General features: G+C 43.6%; 1 protein-coding gene across 13 annotated transcripts in view; it reads right to left on the reverse strand.

Annotated features, from left to right (window-relative positions):
* Positions 1–21,141, reverse strand: part of LOC133473306 (serine/arginine repetitive matrix protein 1-like) — a 35,829-nt gene that overhangs the window by 9,023 nt on the left and 5,665 nt on the right. For 5 of the 13 annotated variants that reach the window (XM_061764930.1, XM_061764936.1, XM_061764931.1 and 2 more), the window contains exon 1: positions 28–1,440. Coding sequence is in view for 1 of the 13 variants with exons in the window: in XM_061764941.1 (XP_061620925.1) it covers positions 462–1,370 (909 nt within the window). In the remaining 12 variants the exon portion in view is untranslated. Of the gene's footprint in view, positions 1–27; positions 1,441–4,036; positions 4,133–4,205; positions 6,467–7,453; positions 7,554–15,261; positions 15,953–16,963; positions 17,285–21,141 lie in introns of those variants that run through there. The other 8 variants (XM_061764940.1, XM_061764935.1, XM_061764933.1 and 5 more) reach the window with 8 other exon arrangements.

Here is a 21,141-nt window from a genome sequence, read left to right on the forward strand (position 1 = left end):
GAAATTGTTTGTGCACATTCAGCGTACCTCCCGTTGGGGTTATGCTGGATAGTTTGAGGGTGTATCTCAAAACTTTCCAAGTCTTTCACCGCCAGTGGGAGCCTCTCTCCATCCTTAATCTCAGCATCACCCATTTCCATTGAAGGCCCTCGCACGTGATATACTGATGTCATGATCATACATAGACTTATTTGTGCACTGTTATGTTGTGTAACCTAACCTCTGTATTAAAATGTTCTGATAATCACGTAACTGTGAAAACAGGATGTTTTGTCCCAAGAAGAGATAATGCTGTGACCTTGGATGCACCCTGCTCAAGCTTTAAACACCGCCCTGAACACTATATAATCTCGCACTGAACGCTGAGAAAGCGCACATTTGAGCACATTTTGTGCAGCTGCAGCCTTTGCCTGTAGAACATTTGTACCCAGAATATTCTGCAATAAAGATCTCAAAGAAGTTCATTTCCAGTTTATTCCTCTATAGTTGCCACAGCTCTGCACATCACCTTTGTTCTTAAAAATGGGCACCAGTACACTTTTCCTCCATTCCTCAGGCATCTTCTCACGCACTAGAATTCTATTGAACAAGCTGGTCAAAAACTCCACAGCCATCTCTCCTAGATGCTTCCATACCTCCACAGGAATGTCATCAGGACCAACTGCCTTTCCATTTTTCATTCTCTTTAATGCCTTTCTAACTTCCCCCTTACTAATCATTGCCACTTCCTGGTCCACCACACTTGCCTCTTCTACTCTCCCTTCTCTATCATTTTCCTCATTCATCAACTCCTCGAAGTATTTTTTCCATCTACCTAGCACACTGCTGGCACCAGTCAACATATTTCCATCTCTATCCTTAATCACCCTAACCTGCTGCACATCCTTCCCATCTCTATCCCTCTGTCTGGCCAGCCTGTATAGATCCTTTTCTCCTTCTTTAGTGTCCAACCTGCCATACATGTCATCATATGCCTCTTGTTTTGCCTTTGCCACCTCTACCTTTGCCCTGTGTCGCATCTCAATGTATTCCTTTCGCCTCTCCTCGGTCCTCTCAGTGTCCCACTTCTTCTTAGCTAACCGTTTTCCTTGTATGATTTCCTGTACTGTGAGGTTCCACCACCAAGTCTCCTTCTCTCCTTTCCTGCCAGAAGATACACCAAGTACTCTCCTGCCTGCTTCTCTGATCACCTTGGCTGCAGTGGTCCAGTCTTCTGGAAGCTCTTCCCGTCCACCGAGAGCCTGTATCACCTCTTCCCGAAAAGCTGCACAACACTCGTCGTGTCTCAGCTTCCACCACATGGTTCTCTTCTCTGCCTTTGTCTTCCTAATTTTCCTCCCCACCACCAGAGTCATCTTACACACCACCATCCTATGCTGTCTAGCCACACTCTCCCCTACCACTACCTTACAGTTGGTAACCTCCTTCAGATTACATCGTCTGCACAAGATGTAATCCACCTGTGTGCTTCTACCTCCGCTCTTGTAGGTCACCCTATGTTCGTGCCTCTTCTGGAAAAAAGTGTTCACTACAGCCATTTGCATCCTTGTTGCAAAGTCTACCACCATCTGTCCCTCCAAGTTCCTTTCCTGGATACCGTACTTACCCATCACTTCTTCATCACCCTTATTACCTTCACCAACATGTCCATTACAGTCTGCACCAATTACGACTCTCTCTCTGTCTGGGATGCTCAGAACTACATCATCTAGCTCCTTCCAGAATTTCTCTTTCACCTCTAGGTCACATCCTACCTGTGGGGCATAGCCACTAATCACATTACACATAACACCCTCAATTTCAAATTTCAGCCTCATCACTCGATCTGATACTCTTTTCACCTCCAAGACATTCTTAGCCAACTCTTCTTTTAAAATAACCCCGACTCCATTTCTCTTCCCATCTACACCATGGTAAAATAATTTAAACCCTGCCCCTAAACTTCTAGCCTTACTGCCTTTCCACCTGGTCTCCTGGACACACAATATATCAACCTTTCTCCTAATCATCATGTCAACCAACTCCCGAGATTTTCCTGTCATAGTCCCAACATTCAAAGTCCCCACATTCAGTTCTAGGCTCTGTGTTTTCCTCTTCTCTTTCTGCCGAAGAACCCGCTTTCCACCTCTTCTTCTTCTTCTTCTTTGACTTCGACTTCGACCCACAGTAGCTGAATTTCCAACAGCGCCCTGCAGGTTGACGGCGCCGGTGGCGGACGTTGGCCACGACCGATCCGGTATGGAATTCTTTGGATGAACGCTCATATTTGTTTGGCAAGGTTTTAAGCCGGATGCCCTTCCTGACGCAACCCTCTGCATTTATCCGGGCTTGGGACCGGCCTACAGTTTGCACTGACTTGTGCCCCCCATAGGGCTGCATTCATTTACTTGGAATAATGAATACTATTCTTACAACCGACTTCCACAAGGCTTTGTTCTGTCACCAGGACTGTTCAATGATCATCTCAGACAACTTTTATCACCACTTCAACTTCCGGAAGGTGTGCTCTTAATACAATATGTAGATGACATATTGTTGGCCGCCTCTTCCGAGTCCTTATGTCTTCGAGCCACCCAGCAACTCTTGTCTCATCTAGCGTCAGTAGGACTTAAGTGCTCCAAAAGCAAACTACAAATTGCAAGGCCACAAGTTTCCTTTTTGGGACGCCTTATTTCATGCAAAGGCACAGGGATGTCTCCCTCACACAAAGATGACATCTTACACCACCCGAAACCTGTCAATGTCAAACAAATGCTCGCCTTCTTAGGACTGTGCAACTACTCACGCCATCATGTCCCGGACTTTGCAGAACTTACACATCCTCTTCCCCAAATGGTTAACATTGAAGGCATGAAAAATTTGTCACATATCCTCACTTGGACCACTGAAGCGGAAATCTTTTTTGTAAACCTCAAACAGCACTTGTCCTCAGCTGCCGCATTGGCTATTCCTGACTACAACAGAATGTTTTTCCTGGATGTTTCTGAAAAGACCAGCAGTGTATCTGCTGCTCTTCATCAAAAGGGGGAATCAGGAAAAAGACAAATTTGTCTATATGCCTCTACGCCACTTGAAAAATACGAAAAGCGACATCCAGTATGCGCGGCATTTGCCTCTGCGTTAGCTCGACTCATTCAAAAAACATCACACATCGTCTTATATCATCCATTGACAGTACGCACTTCTCACAGTACAGTACAGTACGTGACAAGCCATGTTTTCACCATGACAGGAGGAAGACAAAGGAAAATTGAGGTAATACTCACACAGCCACATATACTTTTTACACACGAGGGCATTAACATGGCTGAAGGGCTTTTTGAAGGACCGCCTCATTGCTGTACCCAACGAATCATAACAGATAACACACTTAGGGAAGATCTATATGAAATGCCCTTGCAAAATCCTGACTTGATACTATTCACGGACGGATGCTGTTTTAAAGGAGAACAAGGGCTCCAGTCAGGGTTTGCTGTAACAAAACCAACTGATACAGGATTTGTAACAATAGAAGTGGAAAAACTCAAAGGGCAACAATCTGCCCAAAGAGCAGAGATAACGGCAGTAACAGCCGCTCTCCAGCTGGCCCAAGACAAAACGACCAACATTTACACTGACTCGGCATATGCTCATGTAGTAGTACATACAGCCATGGCCGAATGGCAAAGAAATGACTTCATGACTGCAACGGGAGTCCACATAAAACATTATCAAGAAATATTAAAATTGAAAGAAGCATTAATGATGCCCAAAGCAGTGGCAGTCTTAAAATGTAAAGGACACACTAAAAAGGATGATTTTGTATCAGCAGGAAATGACGCAGCGGATAAAGCGGCGAAAGCAGCGGCTGGTTATCTTCCCACCTCACAACTAGTTGTAAGTGAAACAGAATTAAAAGACAGACAGGAAGTAACAGAAGAGACAGTTAAAATATGCCAGGAACAAGGGAGTCCCGAAGAAAGGAGTATGTGGAAGTCAAAAGGGGGTGAGCGAGATGAGAAAGGTATTTGGAGAAAAGGAGGAAAATGTATACTACCTCAGAAGCAATTAAAACTGTTGATAAGCGAAGCTCATGGAGCATGCCATGTAGGCGTGGAAGAAACACTGAGACGACTCCACACCTGGTGGCATCCTTTCATGAGAGCAATTGTTAAAAATGAACTCCAGGATTGCAGTGTCTGTAGCAGATATAACAGCATGCCTACCACGAAATCACCCCAGGGAACTCACGATATGGACGTGACGGCACCTGGGCAGGTGGTTTCAATGGATTTTACAGACATGATTAAAAGTGTGTCCGGTTACAGGTATCTACTAGTGATAGTGGATTCCTTCTCCGGTTGGCCTGAAGCCTATCCCTGCAAAACAGAAACGGCAAACATAGTGGTTAAACATTTGGTTAACCATTATATTCCATCTCATGGGTTCCCAAATAAAATAAGGTCTGATAATGGGACCCATTTTAAAAACAAACATTTGCAGGAAGTAGAAAAAGCCCTGGGACTGAAGCACACATTTGGTTCAGTATATCACCCACAGTCCCAAGGACAAGTAGAAAGAATGAATCGGAACATTAAGGAAAAATTGGCCAAAGCTTTAGCTACTTCAAATCTCAATTGGCTACAAGCCCTTCCTTTGGCTTTGATGAATGTACGAATGTCACTCAATTCAGCCAAAGGCTGGACTCCATTTGAATGTCATACTAACAGACCGTTTCCGGCTCCAACAGCTCCACTGGAGACAACAGATGTGTCCGGCCCTCCGGAGCTCAAACAACTAACGCTTGCTTTTTCGCAACTAACTGCAAAACAACCCGACGCTCCTTTGGTAATGCATGAACGTGAATTTGTATGGTTGAAAGTAACCAAAAGAAAGTGGTCTGAACCCAGGTGGACAGGTCCTCATAAAGTGACGGCGAGAACATCGTCTGCTGTCCGCCTACAAGATAAGGGGGAGACGTGGTACCACCTCACCGCTATACGACCAGCAAAGACCCCGTCTCGACAGATCATCATTGCCACAAGTACTGACTGCATGTCAACGCCAGACCAGATCCCATCCCAGTGAGGACATCACTCATCAAAGGTTGAGATCACAGTACACGGGCAGAATAATCCCGGTGACTCAACCTAGGACCGGGTAGTCTAACCCCAGGTCCTGAAGAAGCTGACAGCGCTCTCTAGCAACAATCCTGAAAAAACACCACCCAACAATGGCCCGCAAGTGGAAAATGTTTAAATTTGTTGTTACATCACAACCCTTTTTATTATATTAACATCTCAAGAGAGTTAGCCGCAGGATTTGAATCCACAATCTGTTGGTGGTGTACTATAAATAAAAACACAGATATAATTAATTACATACATTACAATGTGCAACGCTTAGGAAATTGGACACAAAGCGGATTTGAAGCGGTACATGGTCAACTAGCCGCCACCTCTCTGATGGCTTTCGAGAATCGCATTGCTTTAGATATGCTCCTGGCAGAAAAAGGAGGCGTATGCTCCATGTTTGGCGAACAATGTTGCACTTTTATTCCTAATAACACAGCTTCTGATGGCAGCCTAACCTCTGCAATTGTAGGGCTCAGAACATTAAACAAAAAGATGAAGCAACATTCCGGGGTAGATACTTCTATTTGGGACAATTGGATGAGTGTTTTTGGACGTTATAAGGCTCTGGTATCTTCTATTTTTATTTCTATTGCTGTGTTTGGTGCTTTTCTCACAATATGTGGATGTTGTTGCATTTCTTGCTTGCGCTCTCTTAGCCAGCAGCTCATTACAGCAGCTATCGAAAAGAGAGATGTTAATAACCCCGCCCAGATGATGCCACTCTTGTCTTCAGGGGATACCCCTGAGATGCTCGATGACCCCGCGGGCATATTTTTGTAATCGTACATTCTCTTACATGCTATTTAACATATCCTGGGGGATTGAAGGCCCTCGCACGTGATATACTGATGTCATGATCATACATAGACTTATTTGTGCACTGTTATGTTTTGTAACCTAACCTCAGTATTAAAATGTTCTGATAATCAGATAATCACGTAACTGTGAAAACTACGTCAGCCGCAAACAGGATGTTTTGTCCCAAGAAGAGAATGCTGTGACCTTGGATCCACCCTGCTCAAGCTTTAAACACCGCCCTGAACACTGTATATAATCTCGCACTGAACGCTGAGAAAGCGCACATTTGAGCACATTTTGTGCAGCTGCAGCCTTTGCCTGTAGAACATTTGTACCCAGAATATTCTGCAATAAAGATCTCAAAGAAGTTCATTTCCAGTCTCTGATTCGGACTCCAACATTCTCATCATCCGAAATTCAACGAACACGCGAAGGACCGGCGGAGAGATACCATCCTACAACACCATCAAGTTGGCCTGCTGTATTTGACGGTGCTTGGCCCAAATAATCTTCCCGCTGGTGTCCATTGACATGGCCGGCTCCTCGCGGCCCACCTGAAGAGAAAACAAACAACAGATGAGATCGACAATGGTTTTTTTGTATGCATGAAAGCAATGTGAAGACTGCTTTTATATCACCTGCACGATATTGAAGAGTACTTACACTATAGTAACAAGGTACAGTACTATCTTGATGAGTGCCCCAAATGACACGTTTTTCGAGTTACAAAGTCATGCTTGATCAATTTTTTGCTTTTAAGGTACGGTAATGCCCTTGCAAGTGGGCAGGAAGAGCCACAATTGATGATGCACTTTCGGCTGTTAATTTAATATAAAAAACAGCCAAACACAAAATGACAGCACCCATAAGGAGCTGCTGTAGGCCCCAACTCACGCCTAGAGGATCACACGCAGAGTAACCTAACTACTAAGTCCACCCACATTCACCATCCTGACACGCTCCTTAAAGGCACACTTCCAACACGTACTACAGTACATAAAGTAATACACTTTATAAAACCAGTTTATTTCTTCACATTCTCTTTTTATTGTTTCATTATGTTTTTATACAATTTAGTTGTATTTGTCTTTATCAGAAACGCAGCAAAAAACAAAACAAAACTGGTGGTGTTTTTTGGGGGGTCCTGAACGGATTCAATGGCATTTCAATTAATTTAATGGTGAAAAATTTAGTTATAACCTTGGTCACAGAACAAATGAACCTTGTACGCCAAGGTATGACTGTAACTCACATTAAGAAAATTTTACTTGCAGGAGCTGTTGTGACTTCAATGATTAAAAATACTGTTCTTGTACTTTAACAATGATGCTGCCTTCATCATAGCCCAGCGCTACATTGTTGGAGCCCCTGAGGACGCACGCACACCGCACTTGCTCCATACCGTAGTTGAGGGTGCTCTCCAGGCGGTATGTGCTTGAGTGCCAAATACGTACCGTACCTTCAGTGAAAGATAATGTTGTGCGAAGCAAAGACTAATATAGCAGTTGGAAGAGAACGGAACACGAGATATTGCAGCTCACCATCCTCTCACTCAGTGATTATGATTGGTAGCTCTGGGTGGAAGCTAACGCATGTGACATTCTGAGCATGGCCGTCCAGTGTCTGAACACAGGTCTTGTTCTAGAACAGAATTAAACTCCAGATAAATTATTTGTAAGGATGTCCCAATCGCATTTTGTTTTGCACCCAAGTCAGTCTTTAATGTTAAATATCTCCCGATACTCAGTCCCAATCCGATACATAAAATGAATAATAAATTAAAATTATAAATTAAAAAAATAATAAAATATTTAGCATTTACCAAAAAGAAATAATTTTGGTAATCCTAATTGACCTAAAACAGAAAAATGGAGCATTTTCTGTAAGCTAGAAAAAGAATACAAGACCGTCGTGATAAAACATTAACTCATTCACTGCTATTGAATGCTGTTAAATTCAAATATCCATGTTAACATGGAGGACTGGCAGTGAATTAATTTAAGTTTTCACAGATTAATACTGTGTGTATTGTTACATTACCTATCTGTATGTGTTACTATGGAGTTTGTGTATAAATATTTGTTATTTGAAGGTAAATCCCCCGTGATGTAATGGTAATTGTAGCTGGGCCGTCAATGGGGTTTTCCATTGAGTTTTGGCATTAAGCTAGCGATTTCTAAAACAATCATGTGTGTCTTGTATTTAAATATATAGTGTGTTTAATTATTTTTGTTTCGTTTAATTTTATAGTAAACAGCGAGTTTAAAAAAACGATAACCGATCACCGATCCGATCAGAAGATCGAGCAATGTGTCTATTTAAATGACTTGTTCATTTACTGTATATACTTGTGTACTTAAATGCTCAAAAAAGTCTATATACAATAAATAATGCATCTTTGTTTATCTATTTATGCCAGTGAGGCATAGTGACAGACAGAACAAATGTATGGTCTTCTATTAGATGGCAGAAGTACATGCAGTAATTAATGTATCCACTTTTTGTGACATTTTTGTTTGTTGGTGTGCCGTGAGATTTTCCAATTATAAAATATGTTCCTTGGCTCCATAAAGGTTGGAAATCACCACTCTAGTCATATCATGTATTCTAATCAGTCAGATCAAACCAACATTACAACATGACAGAAATAATGGGTGCTAACTTACTGTAATTGAATTACTTTATTATAATTAAATTACTTCACCCATACCAAAACTTTCGAGCATGATTAGACAGAACACCTGCCTGTTCGCTTGCAACCGTTAGTGCTAGTACTAGCTTGCCAGGCTACATAATGTTTTGTTGCCTGCTTGCGAGCCGTATCGTATTAAAAGTACGGGAACATACTTCAAGCAAGCCTTAAACGAACGTCCTCTCCTGAGCTCCGGTGACCACCAACACACGTTTTTCCCCATTTTGTCCTGATAATACAGTCGGCGCGATCCACTTTTGTTGTCGTCGCCATGGTAACGAGTGTATCCAGTCGCGTTTGAGTTGGCAAGACAAAGCCCAGTGATTGTAAAAAAAACGGGTGCAATCGTGAAAGAGCAAATTTGTTTTGTAGTCTGCATTACGTGTTCTCTCCCACACCGCCGACATGTTTTTATTTTTTTTTATTTTAAATAACTTCATTGGCCGTCAGATATTTTCAGTACTTCATCAAAATACATGCAACAAGGCTAAAAATAAACTCGCTTTTGGATTGCAATATACTGTGCACGATGGCGACGCGGAGTAAATGTCTTTTCCGAAGCCGATCAATGACGTCATTGTTGGGATCAACGAATTATGATATTAAAGCCGATCAGCATAAAATGCTAAATATCGGCCTATACCGATAAGGTGTGAACATCGGTGTGAAGTCTAATTATTTGTTGAGGCAATATGATGGGACAGTCATTAGAAATGTATCGTTAAGATAGAAAAGCCTGTATCATGCTGATCTTACTTTTTCGGGACAAAAACATGCTATACCTGGTAGTCCCAGATTTTGACAACTGACCCCTTTCTCATGGCCTTCCAAAGTGAAGTTGGGAGAGGATGAAACAACAAAAGGACACGACCAAATAATTTCCTTCAATATTTTGGTAGAACAATATGGAACAATATACATTTTTGAGACAGCTATTACACTGTATCTATTATTATTATTAATCAGTTTATTTGAAAGGGGACAATGCAATTTCATAAAACACATGAAGTACACATGGTTAAAAAAGCCAGAATTAGCCAGAAGGCTAGTTTTCATCTGTAGTCCCCTGGCCATGATGTAAAAAAGCAGTAAAATACATCTACAAGACAATATAATACAGGATACATAATCAAATACTTACTATACAATTAAGAGAGAATAAAACCACAAATAATTTGATCATAACAAAAAAACATCATAACATACTTGTCTTTTAGTGTTGGCAGCTATAGGTGGTAACTAGCCACATTTTCAGTTTTTTTGTGAAGACCTTGTATGTTGTAAGCAGTTTAACCTCCTCAGGTACTGAGTTCCACTCACCAGCGCTCCTCACTGACCAGGCTGACTTACTGAAAGTGCTCCTGCGCAGAGGAATGAGAGAGTCACCTCTGACAGAGCCTCGAGTGACACGCTCAGAGCTGTTTCTTTGGCTGATAAACTCAGCCAGAGGAGCTGGAGCCAAATCATGCAGTACTTTATAAATCAAATTTAAATCTGTGAAGGTTGTCCCAGTTTAAAAGACTGTATTTTTTTTTAAATTGCACAGTGATGATAGTGCCTTGTTTTTTTATCCATCACTTTAATTACTTGTTTGTACAAAACTTCCAATGTTTTTTTTGCATTCTGACCAGCCTGGGACCAACTGGTTATGCAATAGTTAAACTGACTAAGAATCATTGAATGCAAGTAAATTTTTGCGGCGTCAGTTGACATTTTATTTCGAATTGCACGAAAATTTGCGAGGTTTAATTTGATGTTTTTACACAATTTGTCAATATGGGCTTTAAAGGAAAGCTGTGAATCTATTATTAACCCAAGATATTTGTATTGGCTGACAATTTGCATTTTTTCTCCATTAACAAGTATGTCGGGGTCAGGTGATACTCTATTTGTTTAAGTGAAATACATGCCTACAGTTTTAGAAACGTTTAGCTGTAGACAGCACTCCTGCAACCAAGTTGTGACACAGGACATTGTATTAGTGAGTTTAGCAGCAACAGTATCTTTGGAGCGACCATGAACAAAGAAAACCGTGTCGTCTGCATACATTACGCACTCAGCTTCAGAACAAACAGTGGGCAAATCGTTGATATAAAGACTAAATAAAAGGGGGCCTAATATTGATCCCTGAGGGACTCCAGAGGTTAGCCTATGAGACTCTGATCTGCAGTTGTTAACTGATACAGATTGTGCTCGGTCATGCAGATATGATTCAATCCAGCTCACAGCTTTGCGAGAGAAGTTAAATTTTGAGAGCTTGGTAAGAAGAACAGTGATTTACTGTGTCGAAAGCTTTCCTGAGGTCCAAGAACACCGCCCCTACAACTCCACCCTTGTCGAGAGAATATTTTATTTTCTCAATGAAGAGGCATGTTGCCATTTCAGTGGAATGCTTGGATCTGAAACCATACTGCATGGCGTGTAGAGAGGGGGAGCTGCTGATTAAATAATGGACAATCTGCTCTGACACCCATTTTTCTGCAACTTTGGAAACGGCCGGAAGAATGCTTATAGGTCGGTAGTTATTCAGCGAAGTTGAATCACCGGATTTAACGACAGGGGTAACAATAGTAGATTTCCAGGCCTTTGGAAAGTGACCAGATGAAATTGAAAGATTAATGATTGAGGCAATAGGAGTAGCAAGAGTTGTACCTAGATCTTTGAGCATGTTCGTGTCCATTCCAAAAACATCCTTTGCCTTAGATGGTTTGAATGAATGAATTAAATCGATAACTTTGGTCTCAGTAATATTTGTAATAGTAAAGAACTGCGTTGCAGACAATGCAGGGTATTCCTTCCTTTGTTTTACTGCAAATTTAGCAGAGATTTCTGACACAGATTCAATCACTTGAGGTTCCGTCAGGATGTTTCCATTTAATTGAATTTGCATTAGTTTTGTTTTGTTATTTTGTGTATCACCCAATAGTTTTTTAATATAATTCCAGGTTATTTTAGAATTTCCCTTTGCACTATTCAAAGCAGTAAAGAAAAAGTCAGCTTTAGATTTTCTTATTTCTTTCACTACCCTATTTCTCAGTGAAATAAAGTGGTGTCTATTGTATCGTGATTTGACTGACAACTTCAAGGAATTATCTCGTTCTTTCATCAGTTTCAGAATAAATGTATTTAACCAAGGAAGGCCATTCTTTCTAGCTTTTAGTTTAATTATCCGGGTAAATTGCATAATAATTTTTGTATTTTGTTGGCAAATTTAGAACAACCCTCATCTAAATTTTTGCCAGCGAGTAATACATCCCAGTTTACTTCTTGAATAGACTGTTGGAAATTTTGTTGTTCAAGTTTTGGTATCCTATAGGATTCAGTGGTGGCCAAGGGTTTGAAGCGCTTTTTATTTAATTTTCTTGTGACCATTATAAGATTGTGATCATACAATCCTGTGAGCATATTGTATGGCTTTAAGATCCTTTCTGGCCTATTAGTAAATGTCATGGTCTGTGTTTTGGTTTGGGTTGTGTTTAGTTTTGTTCAATGTTTTCCTGTGTTCCATGTTTGTCGTGTGCTCATTAGGTTGTTGTGTCCACCTGTTCTCGTCTACTTTGTGTCGACCAATCAGCTCTCTCTAGCCACTCGTCTTGTCCAGGTGTTCCTCGTTGTCTCGTCAATTTGTTTGTATTTAGTTCCCTGGTTTCTTTCAGTTCTCGTCGGTTCATTGTCGTTGTCACGTCTTTGCCATGTCATAGTTGCCAGTTGTCGTTGTCACGTCTTTGCCATGTCATAGTTGCCAGTTGTCGTTGTCACGTCTTTGCCATGTCATAGTTGCCAGTTGTCGTTGTCACATGTCTTGCCATGTCATTGTCGCTCAGGTATTTCACCAATCATGTCTTGTTTCTTGTTTTGGGTTCACTCACGTGTTTCTTTGTTACTTTGTGTTTAGATTTTGGACTTTGTTAATTTAGCATTTAGACTTTTTCATGATCTTTGTTTTCCTTTGTTTTTGGAATTAAATATTATTATTTTGAGATTCCCGCACTCCTGCCTTGCCTCCCTGCTTCCCTGCAATTGGGTCCACCATGTTCCTGCCTTGCGTTCCTCGCCTTCGCCCTAACCACGTACGTGACAGTAAAAGCTAGATCAATCTGAGTGCGGGTGGAGTTTGTAATTCTCGTAGGGCCATTAATTACCTGAGTCATATCCATATCATCCATAACCCTTTTCAATTTTTTCCTAACTTTGTTAACTTCCCAATTAAAAGGTAATTTGAGCCAAAAGATGGTAGAGGCTTTTAAGTGTGAAACTACCTCAAGAATATTTGATTACTTTCAACCCCCTAAAATGTTCGATGGCCTCAGACCTATCCAAAGATATATAATGTATTTTTTTAAATAATGCCCTCTAAGGACAATAAAAGCAGTATTCTGTTATGACCATAACTCTAAATATGCCCTACATGTATCCATCCATCCATTTTCTGAGCCGCTTCTCCTCACTAGGATCGCGGGCGTGCTGGAGTCTATCCCAGCTATCATCGGGCAGGAGGCGGGGTAAACCCTGAACTGGTTGCCAGCCAATCGCAGGGCACATACAAACAACCAGTCGCACTCACATTCACACCTATGGGCTATTTGGAGTTGTCAATTAACCTACCATGCACGTTTTTGGGATGTGGGAGGAAACCGGAGTGCCCGGAGAAAACCCCCGCAGGCACGGGGAAAACATGCAAACTCCATACAGGCGATTGAACCCCGGTCCTCAGAACTGTGAGGCAGACGCTCTAACCAGTCGTCCACCGTGCCGCCCCTACATGTATCCATCCATTTTCTGAGCCACTTCTCCTCACGAGGGTCGCGGCCGTGCTGGAGCCTATCCCAGCTGTCATCGGGCAGGAGGCGGGGTACACCCTGAACTGGTTGCCAGCCAATCGCAGGACACAGAAACAAACAAACATTCGCACTCACAGTCATGCCTACGGGCAATTGAGAGTCTCCAATTAATGCATGTTTTTGGAATGTGGGAGGAAACCGGAGTGCCCGGAGAAGACCCACGCAGGCACGGGGAGAACATGCAAACTCCACACAGGCGGGGCCGGGGATTGAACCCGGGTCCTCAGAACTGTGAGGCTGACGCTCTAACCAGTCGTCCACCGTGTCACCCCCTACATGTATACTTTAAAAAAAATTTTTAAAAAAAGTGGAAAATTTTATATGAGGCAATTAGACCCTTAAAATGTTTTTATTTTATATATAGCGAGGCTGTCCCCGATGGTGCCGTCATGCTTCCGGGTTTTCATCTTCACCGAGCAGACCGCATCACGGAGTTATCGGGGAAAACAAAAGGCGGCGGGATATGCTTCTATATCAACGAAAAATTGTGTACGGACGTCACGGAGCTCAGCAGACACTGCAGCCCGCATTTGGAGTCGCTGTTTTTTTAACTGTAAGCCATTCTACTCACCGCGTGAATTTGCATCATTCATCCTGGCTGGCGTATACATCCCGCCTCAAGCTAACACGAACGCCGCACTGCTAACGCTCGCCGAACAAGTCAACGAAATTGAAAAAAAAACACCCGGACTCACCCCTCATTATTCTCGGGGACTTTAACAAAGCTAAACTCAACCACGAACTCCCTAAATACAAGCAGCACATCGACTGTCCTACCAGGGAAAATAACATTTTAGACCACTGCTATACTACGCTAAAAAACGCATACCGTGCTATACCTCGTGCAGCCCTGGGCTCGTCTGATCACTGCTTAATTCACTTAATACCGACGTACAGGTAAGAACTTTAATGCGCGAAGCCTACAGTGAAAACAGTGAAAAAGTGGACCAATGAAGCAAAGATAGAACTTCAAAGCTGTTTAGACTGCACAGACTGGAGTATCTTTTAAAATTCAGCTGGCAGCCTGGATGAATATACGGACACTGTCACATCCTATATAAGTTTCTGTGAAGAGGTTTGTGTACCAACAAAGTCATTTCGCACTTTCAACAACAACAAGCCGTGGTTCACTGCCAAACTTAAGCAGCTTCGCCGAGCTGAGGAGGACGCATATCAGAGCGGGGACAGGGCCCTGTATAATCGAGCTAGAAACCAGCTGACTAAAGAAATTAACATTGCAAAGAGGAACTATGCAGCAAAGTTGGAAAAACAGTTTAGCGCTAACGACTCTAAACGACACCACCGACCCCTATCACACCACCGACTTCTGGGTTAACCATCCGCGAACAGGATGTGAGCCGCATCTTCAAACAACAAAAGATTAGCAAAGCGGCAAGCCCAGACCATGTGTCCTCATCCTGCCTCAAAGTCTGCGCGGACCAGCTCGCACCAGTCTTCACTCAGATCTTCAATAGATCTCTGGAACTGTGCGAAGTACCATCCTGTTTCAAACGCTCCACCATCATTCCAGTCCCCAAGAAACCTGCAATCTCGGGTCTAAATGACTACAGGCCTGTCGCCTTGACATCTGTGGTTATGAAGTCCTTTGAACGTCCCTTGCTGGACCCCCTGCAGTTTGCCTACCGAGCGAACAGGTCTGCGGATGATGCAGTCAACATGGGACTGCACTTCATCCTAGAACACCTCGACAGTGCAGGGACCTACGCGAGGATCCTGTTCGTAGACTTCATCTCAGCGTTCAACACCATCATCCCTGAACTCCTTTCATCCAAGCTTCTCCAGCTCAGCGTCTCACCTGCCATCTGCCAGTGGATTTACAGCTTTCTGACGGGCAGGACACAGCAGGTGGGGCTGGGGGAGACCACCTCATCCACACGCAGCATCAGCACTGGGGCGCCCCAAGGTTGTGTCCTCTCTCCGCTGCTCTTCTCTCTCTACACGAACGACTGCACCTCAACGCACCCAGCTGTCAAACTCGTGAACTCCTGTCATCGGCCTCATCAAAGACGGTGACGAGTCTCAATATCGACAGGAAGCGGAGCGGTTGGAGCTGCGGTGCGGCCGACACAACCTAGAGCTGAACACGCTCACGACTGTAGAGATGATCGTGGGCTTCAGTAGGCATCCTCCGCCACAGCTGCCCCTCACGTTGTCCAGCTGCCATGTGTCAACCGTCGAGACCTTCAAGTTCCTGGGAATTACAGTCTCTCAGGACCTGAAGTGAGCGACAAACATCAACTCTGTCCTCAAAAAGGCCCAGCAGAGAATGTACTTCCTGCGGCTTCTGAGAAAGCACGGCCTGCCACGGGAGCTGCTGAGGCAGTTCTACACAGCGGTCATCGAATCAGTCCTGTGTTCTTCCATCACAGTCTGGTTTGGTGCTGCTACAAAAAAGGACAAACTCCGACTGCAACGGACAATCAAAACTGCTGAAAGGATTGTCGGTACCCCCCACCCACCCTTGAGGACCTGCACGCTGCCAGAACCAAGACAAGAGCGTGCAAAATCCTCTCGGACCCTCCACATCCCATCATCAGCTCTTCCGACTCCTTCCCTCAGGTAGGCGCTACCGATCAATGCAAACTAGAACTAGCAGACATTCCAACAGCTTCTTCCCTCTTGCAATCAACGTCTTAAACACCTAACCTACAATTTGTCAGATTTCGCTTATCTGCAGGACTAATCGGGAGAAATGTCCTGAAAGACTCTCCATTTAAAGGGTCAAACTCCCCCCTTTTTCCTTTACCGGCACCAACGCCGTATGAGCAAGGAGATGAGGAGCTGTTAAGCCTGTGTCGAAATGAATTCGCCTAGGTGTGCTAACTGCCTTTAGTTTTACAGAGCCAATCCGGTCTGCCTTCACATATCACCCCTTGATGAGTAACCGCACCGAGTGAAAGGGTAATATTGTAAATACTCTGTTTTTACAGCAGCTTCATTCCTAAAAAATCGATTGCAATTGTTAAAGACCTAGTAAGTTTAACAGTCCTTGTTAGAACCGTACGGATTTGTTTTATTGTTAAGCCGAAGTAATATGAATGAGTTACTTTTTGGGATGGTGTTACTACCCGATGTTATTGGTATCATAGACGTTCAATCACTTGTAAGAGGTTGAGTATTAAAAATGAGATAACTTCTCAATATAAGAATGACAAAGATAGAATAGAATTAAAGCAAGGTATTTATTTCAGTGATTACTTAAGGTTAAAATAATAATATGACAGAAAGGGTTTATAATATAAAAAATCAATAATGAAATAATAACAAAAATTGAAAAGAAATAGAAGTAGTTAAAAATAATATATCATAAAACAAGTATTGCCTTTTGAGTGAGCCTTAAGGAGTGATCAAGTCCTACGGAGCCGTGATGCCAATTAATAATAAGATAATTCGGAATATAAGAAACCCTGAACAGCTGACTAGCTCTCTTCCCTTATCCACGCAATATCAATAGCGGTTCTACTAGTTACCTTATTATAATAATATTGTAGTCTTACCCAATTTAAAGAGGAATATTCAAAAATGAATCGCTATCCAAGTAGCTTGATAAATCCCTCCTGCCACCATGTCCCTTAGTATTGCGAAAGAAAAGAGCGTGTGTCTCCCCATCCTGGATCAGGATAGGAAGCCTCGCTCTCCCCTCGTTTGAGGCTTTTAAACCCTTGGTTTTTCCAGAAACTCCCTTTTTCTAAAAATACTCCTTTTGTTTGCGCTGTCCTGATATGACCTGAGTGTGAAACACCTGTTTCCTGTTTTCCCCTCAGAATAGCGTCAGCGTTGTCGTGACCTGAACTCTTATTTTTACTCTCAGCGTGTTCTTATTTTGACCTAAACAGGAAACACCTGTTTCCTGTTTTTCCCTCAGAATGGCATCATCGTTGTCCTGACCTGACCTCTTATCTGCTCACTCAAAATAGGCTCCTTTTTGGTAAATACATCCACTTCCAAGCATATTACATATGTCTTGACTCCAAACAACACATTTCATCTCATCATTCTAAGCAATACAGCAGTACCTGAGTATATTTTAAATGTTAATAATTGTATATACTTCCATGTGAATCCAATTCTCTCATGCATTCAACAGGTTCAATCATCCTTATGTGATATATCATGTGTTATTTTTGTCTGAGCGAGACAACTCCACACAGGTTACAGTTCTTACACAAAAGCCGTTTCAAAGCATTTTCCCTTTAGTATTTCAAAAGTAAGAATAGTATATAACAGCCTATCCAGGCCTGATGTACTTTTTATCAATGATTCCTAATTGTACATCCAAGTCAAAGAGAACATCAAAATCATCTCAAGGATATAAAATCAAACAATGGTTATAAGTGGTTGACTTCAGTATGTGTTTGTTTACCATAATACGGGGTTTAATAGGATTAGGACATTTAACTTCTTTGCTTGAACTGGCGACTCATAATTCTACATAATTCTAATTTGGTTTGGCGACCTCTGGTGGTTAAACCAGGGATTGCAAACTGGGGCTGACACTTATTCATGATCTCAATTTGATTTGGCGACCCTTGGTGGTTAAACTAGGAATTGCAAACTGGGGCTAAGCTCAATCATATGAACCCACCCACATAAGCCAATTACTATCTTCGTTCTATTACATCCATCGCTTCATGTGGCTCGGCCGCCTACTTGACAAATTCCATTACAACATGCTGGCAATTATTTTTACTTGAGTTTGTTGTCACATTTCTGTGGGGCCAATTATATGTTACTCGGGCCCTCAGTGTAGTAGTCTCGCCACGCTGCACTATTTGCATATCTGTTGTTGACCAATACTGGCCACTCATGCCAGAGTAGCCTCTGCCCCATTTGCACACTGACTGAGGAGTATCTGCAACATTACAAGATTTTGTAATTATTACAAGATGGCGCCTACCAGTGTGGTCGCCTCAGTAACGCGCTCTCTAGTATTGTCTTTTGTTTTTGTGTTTTTCGTCCGTCTTTGGAGACCTTACACGACTCACTTACACAAGGGGAGACCTGCTAACCATCAAGGAGGCTACTCCGGACTTTCTGTCACCAACTTTCGAATATCTGCTCAGTTTTTTCCCCGAGTTACTCACCGGAGCGGCGTCCGCGGTTTTCGGCGCATGGAGACGGAAGCGGCGCCACAGAGGGAAGCGTGTCGGCATTCAGGTGAAACTCCGCAAGAGAGGACACAGATTGGCGATCCTGTCGATCCACTTCGCGAATGTACGCTCCCTACCCAACAAAATGGACGAGCTTCATCTTCTGTTAAAGACCAGTAAAGACTTCGGACGTTCCGCGGCCATGTGCTTCACGGAGACCTGGCTTTGCGACGCTGTACCCGATGGCGCCGTCATGCTTCCCGGCTTCCACATTCATCGAGCGGACCGCGACATGGAATCATCGTGGAAAACAAAGGGCGGCGGGATATGCCTCTATATCAGCGAAAAATTGTGTACGGACGTCACGGTGCTCAGCAGACACTGCAGCCCGCATTTGGAGTCGCTATTCTTAAACTGTAAACCATTCTACTCGCCACGTGAGTTCGCATAATTCATACTGGCTGGAGTCTATATAACGCCTCAAGCTAACACGAACGCCGCATTGCTAAAGCTCGCCAAACAAGTCAACGAAATTGAAAAAAAAACACCCGGACTCACCCCTCATTATTCTCGGGGACTTTAACAAAGCTAAACTCAACCACGAACTCCCTAAATACAAGCAGCACATCGACTGTCCTACCAGGGAAAATAATACTTTAGACCACTGCTACACTACGGTAAAAAACGCATACCGTGCTATACCTCGTGCAGCCCTGGGCTCGTCTGATCACTGCTTAATTTCACTTAATACCGACGTACAGGCAAGAACTTAAATGTGCGAAGCCTACAGTGAAAACAGTCAAAAAGTGGACCAATGAAACCAAGATGGAACTTCAAAGCTGTTTAGACTGCACAGACTGGAGTGTCTTTGAAAATTCAGCTGGCAGCCTGGATGAATATACGGACACTGTCACATCCTATATCAGTTTCTGTGAAGAGGTTTGTGTACCAACAAAATCATTTCGCACATTCAACAACAACAAGCCGTGGTTCACTGCTAAACTTAAGCAGGTTCGCCAAGCTTAGGAGGACGCATATCAGAGCGAGGCCAGGGCCCTCTATAATCGAGCTAGAAACCAGCTGACTAAAGAAATTAACATTGCAAAGAGGAACCATGCAGCAAAGTTGGAAAAACAGTTTAGCGCAAACAACTCTAAATCAGTCTGGCATGCATTCCAATCGCTGACTAATTGCAAGCGACGATCCCCCCAAGCTGAGAACAATAGCACACTAGCCAACGACTTGAATACCTTCTACTGCAGTTTTGAAAAGGACAGTTTCACACCACACACCCACCCGGCCGCACCCGCGACCACAATCACACCTCTGACTTCTGCGTTAACCATCCATGAACAGGATGTGAGACGCATCTTCAAACAACACAAGATTAACAAAGCGGCAGGCCCGGACCATGTGTCCCTATCCTGCCTCAAAGTCTGCGTGGACCAGCTCGCTCCAGTCTTCACTCAGATCTTCAATAGGTCTTTGGAAATGTGCGAAGTTCCATCCTGTTTCAAACCCTCCACCATCATTCCAGTCCCCAAGAAACCTGCAATCTCGGGTCTGAATGACTACAGGCCTGTCGCTTTGACATCTGTCGTCATGAAGTCCTTTGAACGTCTCGTGCTGGACCACCTCAAGAGTATCACAGGTCCCCTGCTGGACCCCCTGCAGTTTGCCTACCAAGCGAACAGGTCTGCGGATGATGCAGTCAACATGGGACTGCACTTCATCCTAGAACACCTTGACAGTGCAGGGACCTACGCGAGGATCCTGTTGGTGGACTTCAGCTCAGCGTTCAACACCATCATCCCTGAACTCCTTTCATCCAAGCTTCTCCAGCTCAGCGTCTCACCTGCCATCTGGCAGTGGATTTACAGCTTTCTGACAGGCAGGACACAGCAGGTCAGGCTGGGGGAGGCCACCTCATCCACACGCAGCATCAGCACTGGGGCGCCCCAAGGTTGTGTCCTCTCTCCGCTGCTCTTCTCTCTCTACACAAACGACTGCACCTCAGCGAACCCGACTGTCAAACTCCTGAAGTTTGCAGATGACACCACTGTCATCGGCCTCATCAAGGACGGTGACGAGTCTGCATATCGACAGGAAGCGGAGCGGCTGGAGCTGTGGTGCGGCCGACACAACCTGGAGCTGAACACGCTCAAGACTAGAGATGATCGTGGACTTCAGGAGCCATCCTTCGCCACAGCTGCCCCTCACGTTGTCCAGCTGCCTTGTGTCAACCGTCGAGACCTTCAAGTTCCTGGGAATTACAATATCTCAGGACCTGAAGTGGGCGACCAATATCAACTCCGTCCTCAAAAAGGCCCAGCAGAGGATGTACTTCCTGCGGCTTCTGAGAAAGCACAGCCTGCCACCGGAGCTGCTGAGACAGTTCTACACAGCAGTCATCGAATCAGTCCTGTGTTCTTCCATCACAGTCTGGTTTGGTGCTGCTACAAAAAAGGACAAACTCCGACTACAACGGACAATCAAAACTGCTGAAAGGATTGTCGGTACCCCCCTACCCACCATTGAGGACTTGCACGCTGCCAGAACTAAGACAAGGGCGTGCAAAATCCTCT

This window comes from Phyllopteryx taeniolatus, unplaced genomic scaffold, assembly GCF_024500385.1.
Source record: "Phyllopteryx taeniolatus isolate TA_2022b unplaced genomic scaffold, UOR_Ptae_1.2 contig_24, whole genome shotgun sequence".
Taxonomy (NCBI): Eukaryota; Metazoa; Chordata; class Actinopteri; order Syngnathiformes; family Syngnathidae; genus Phyllopteryx; species Phyllopteryx taeniolatus.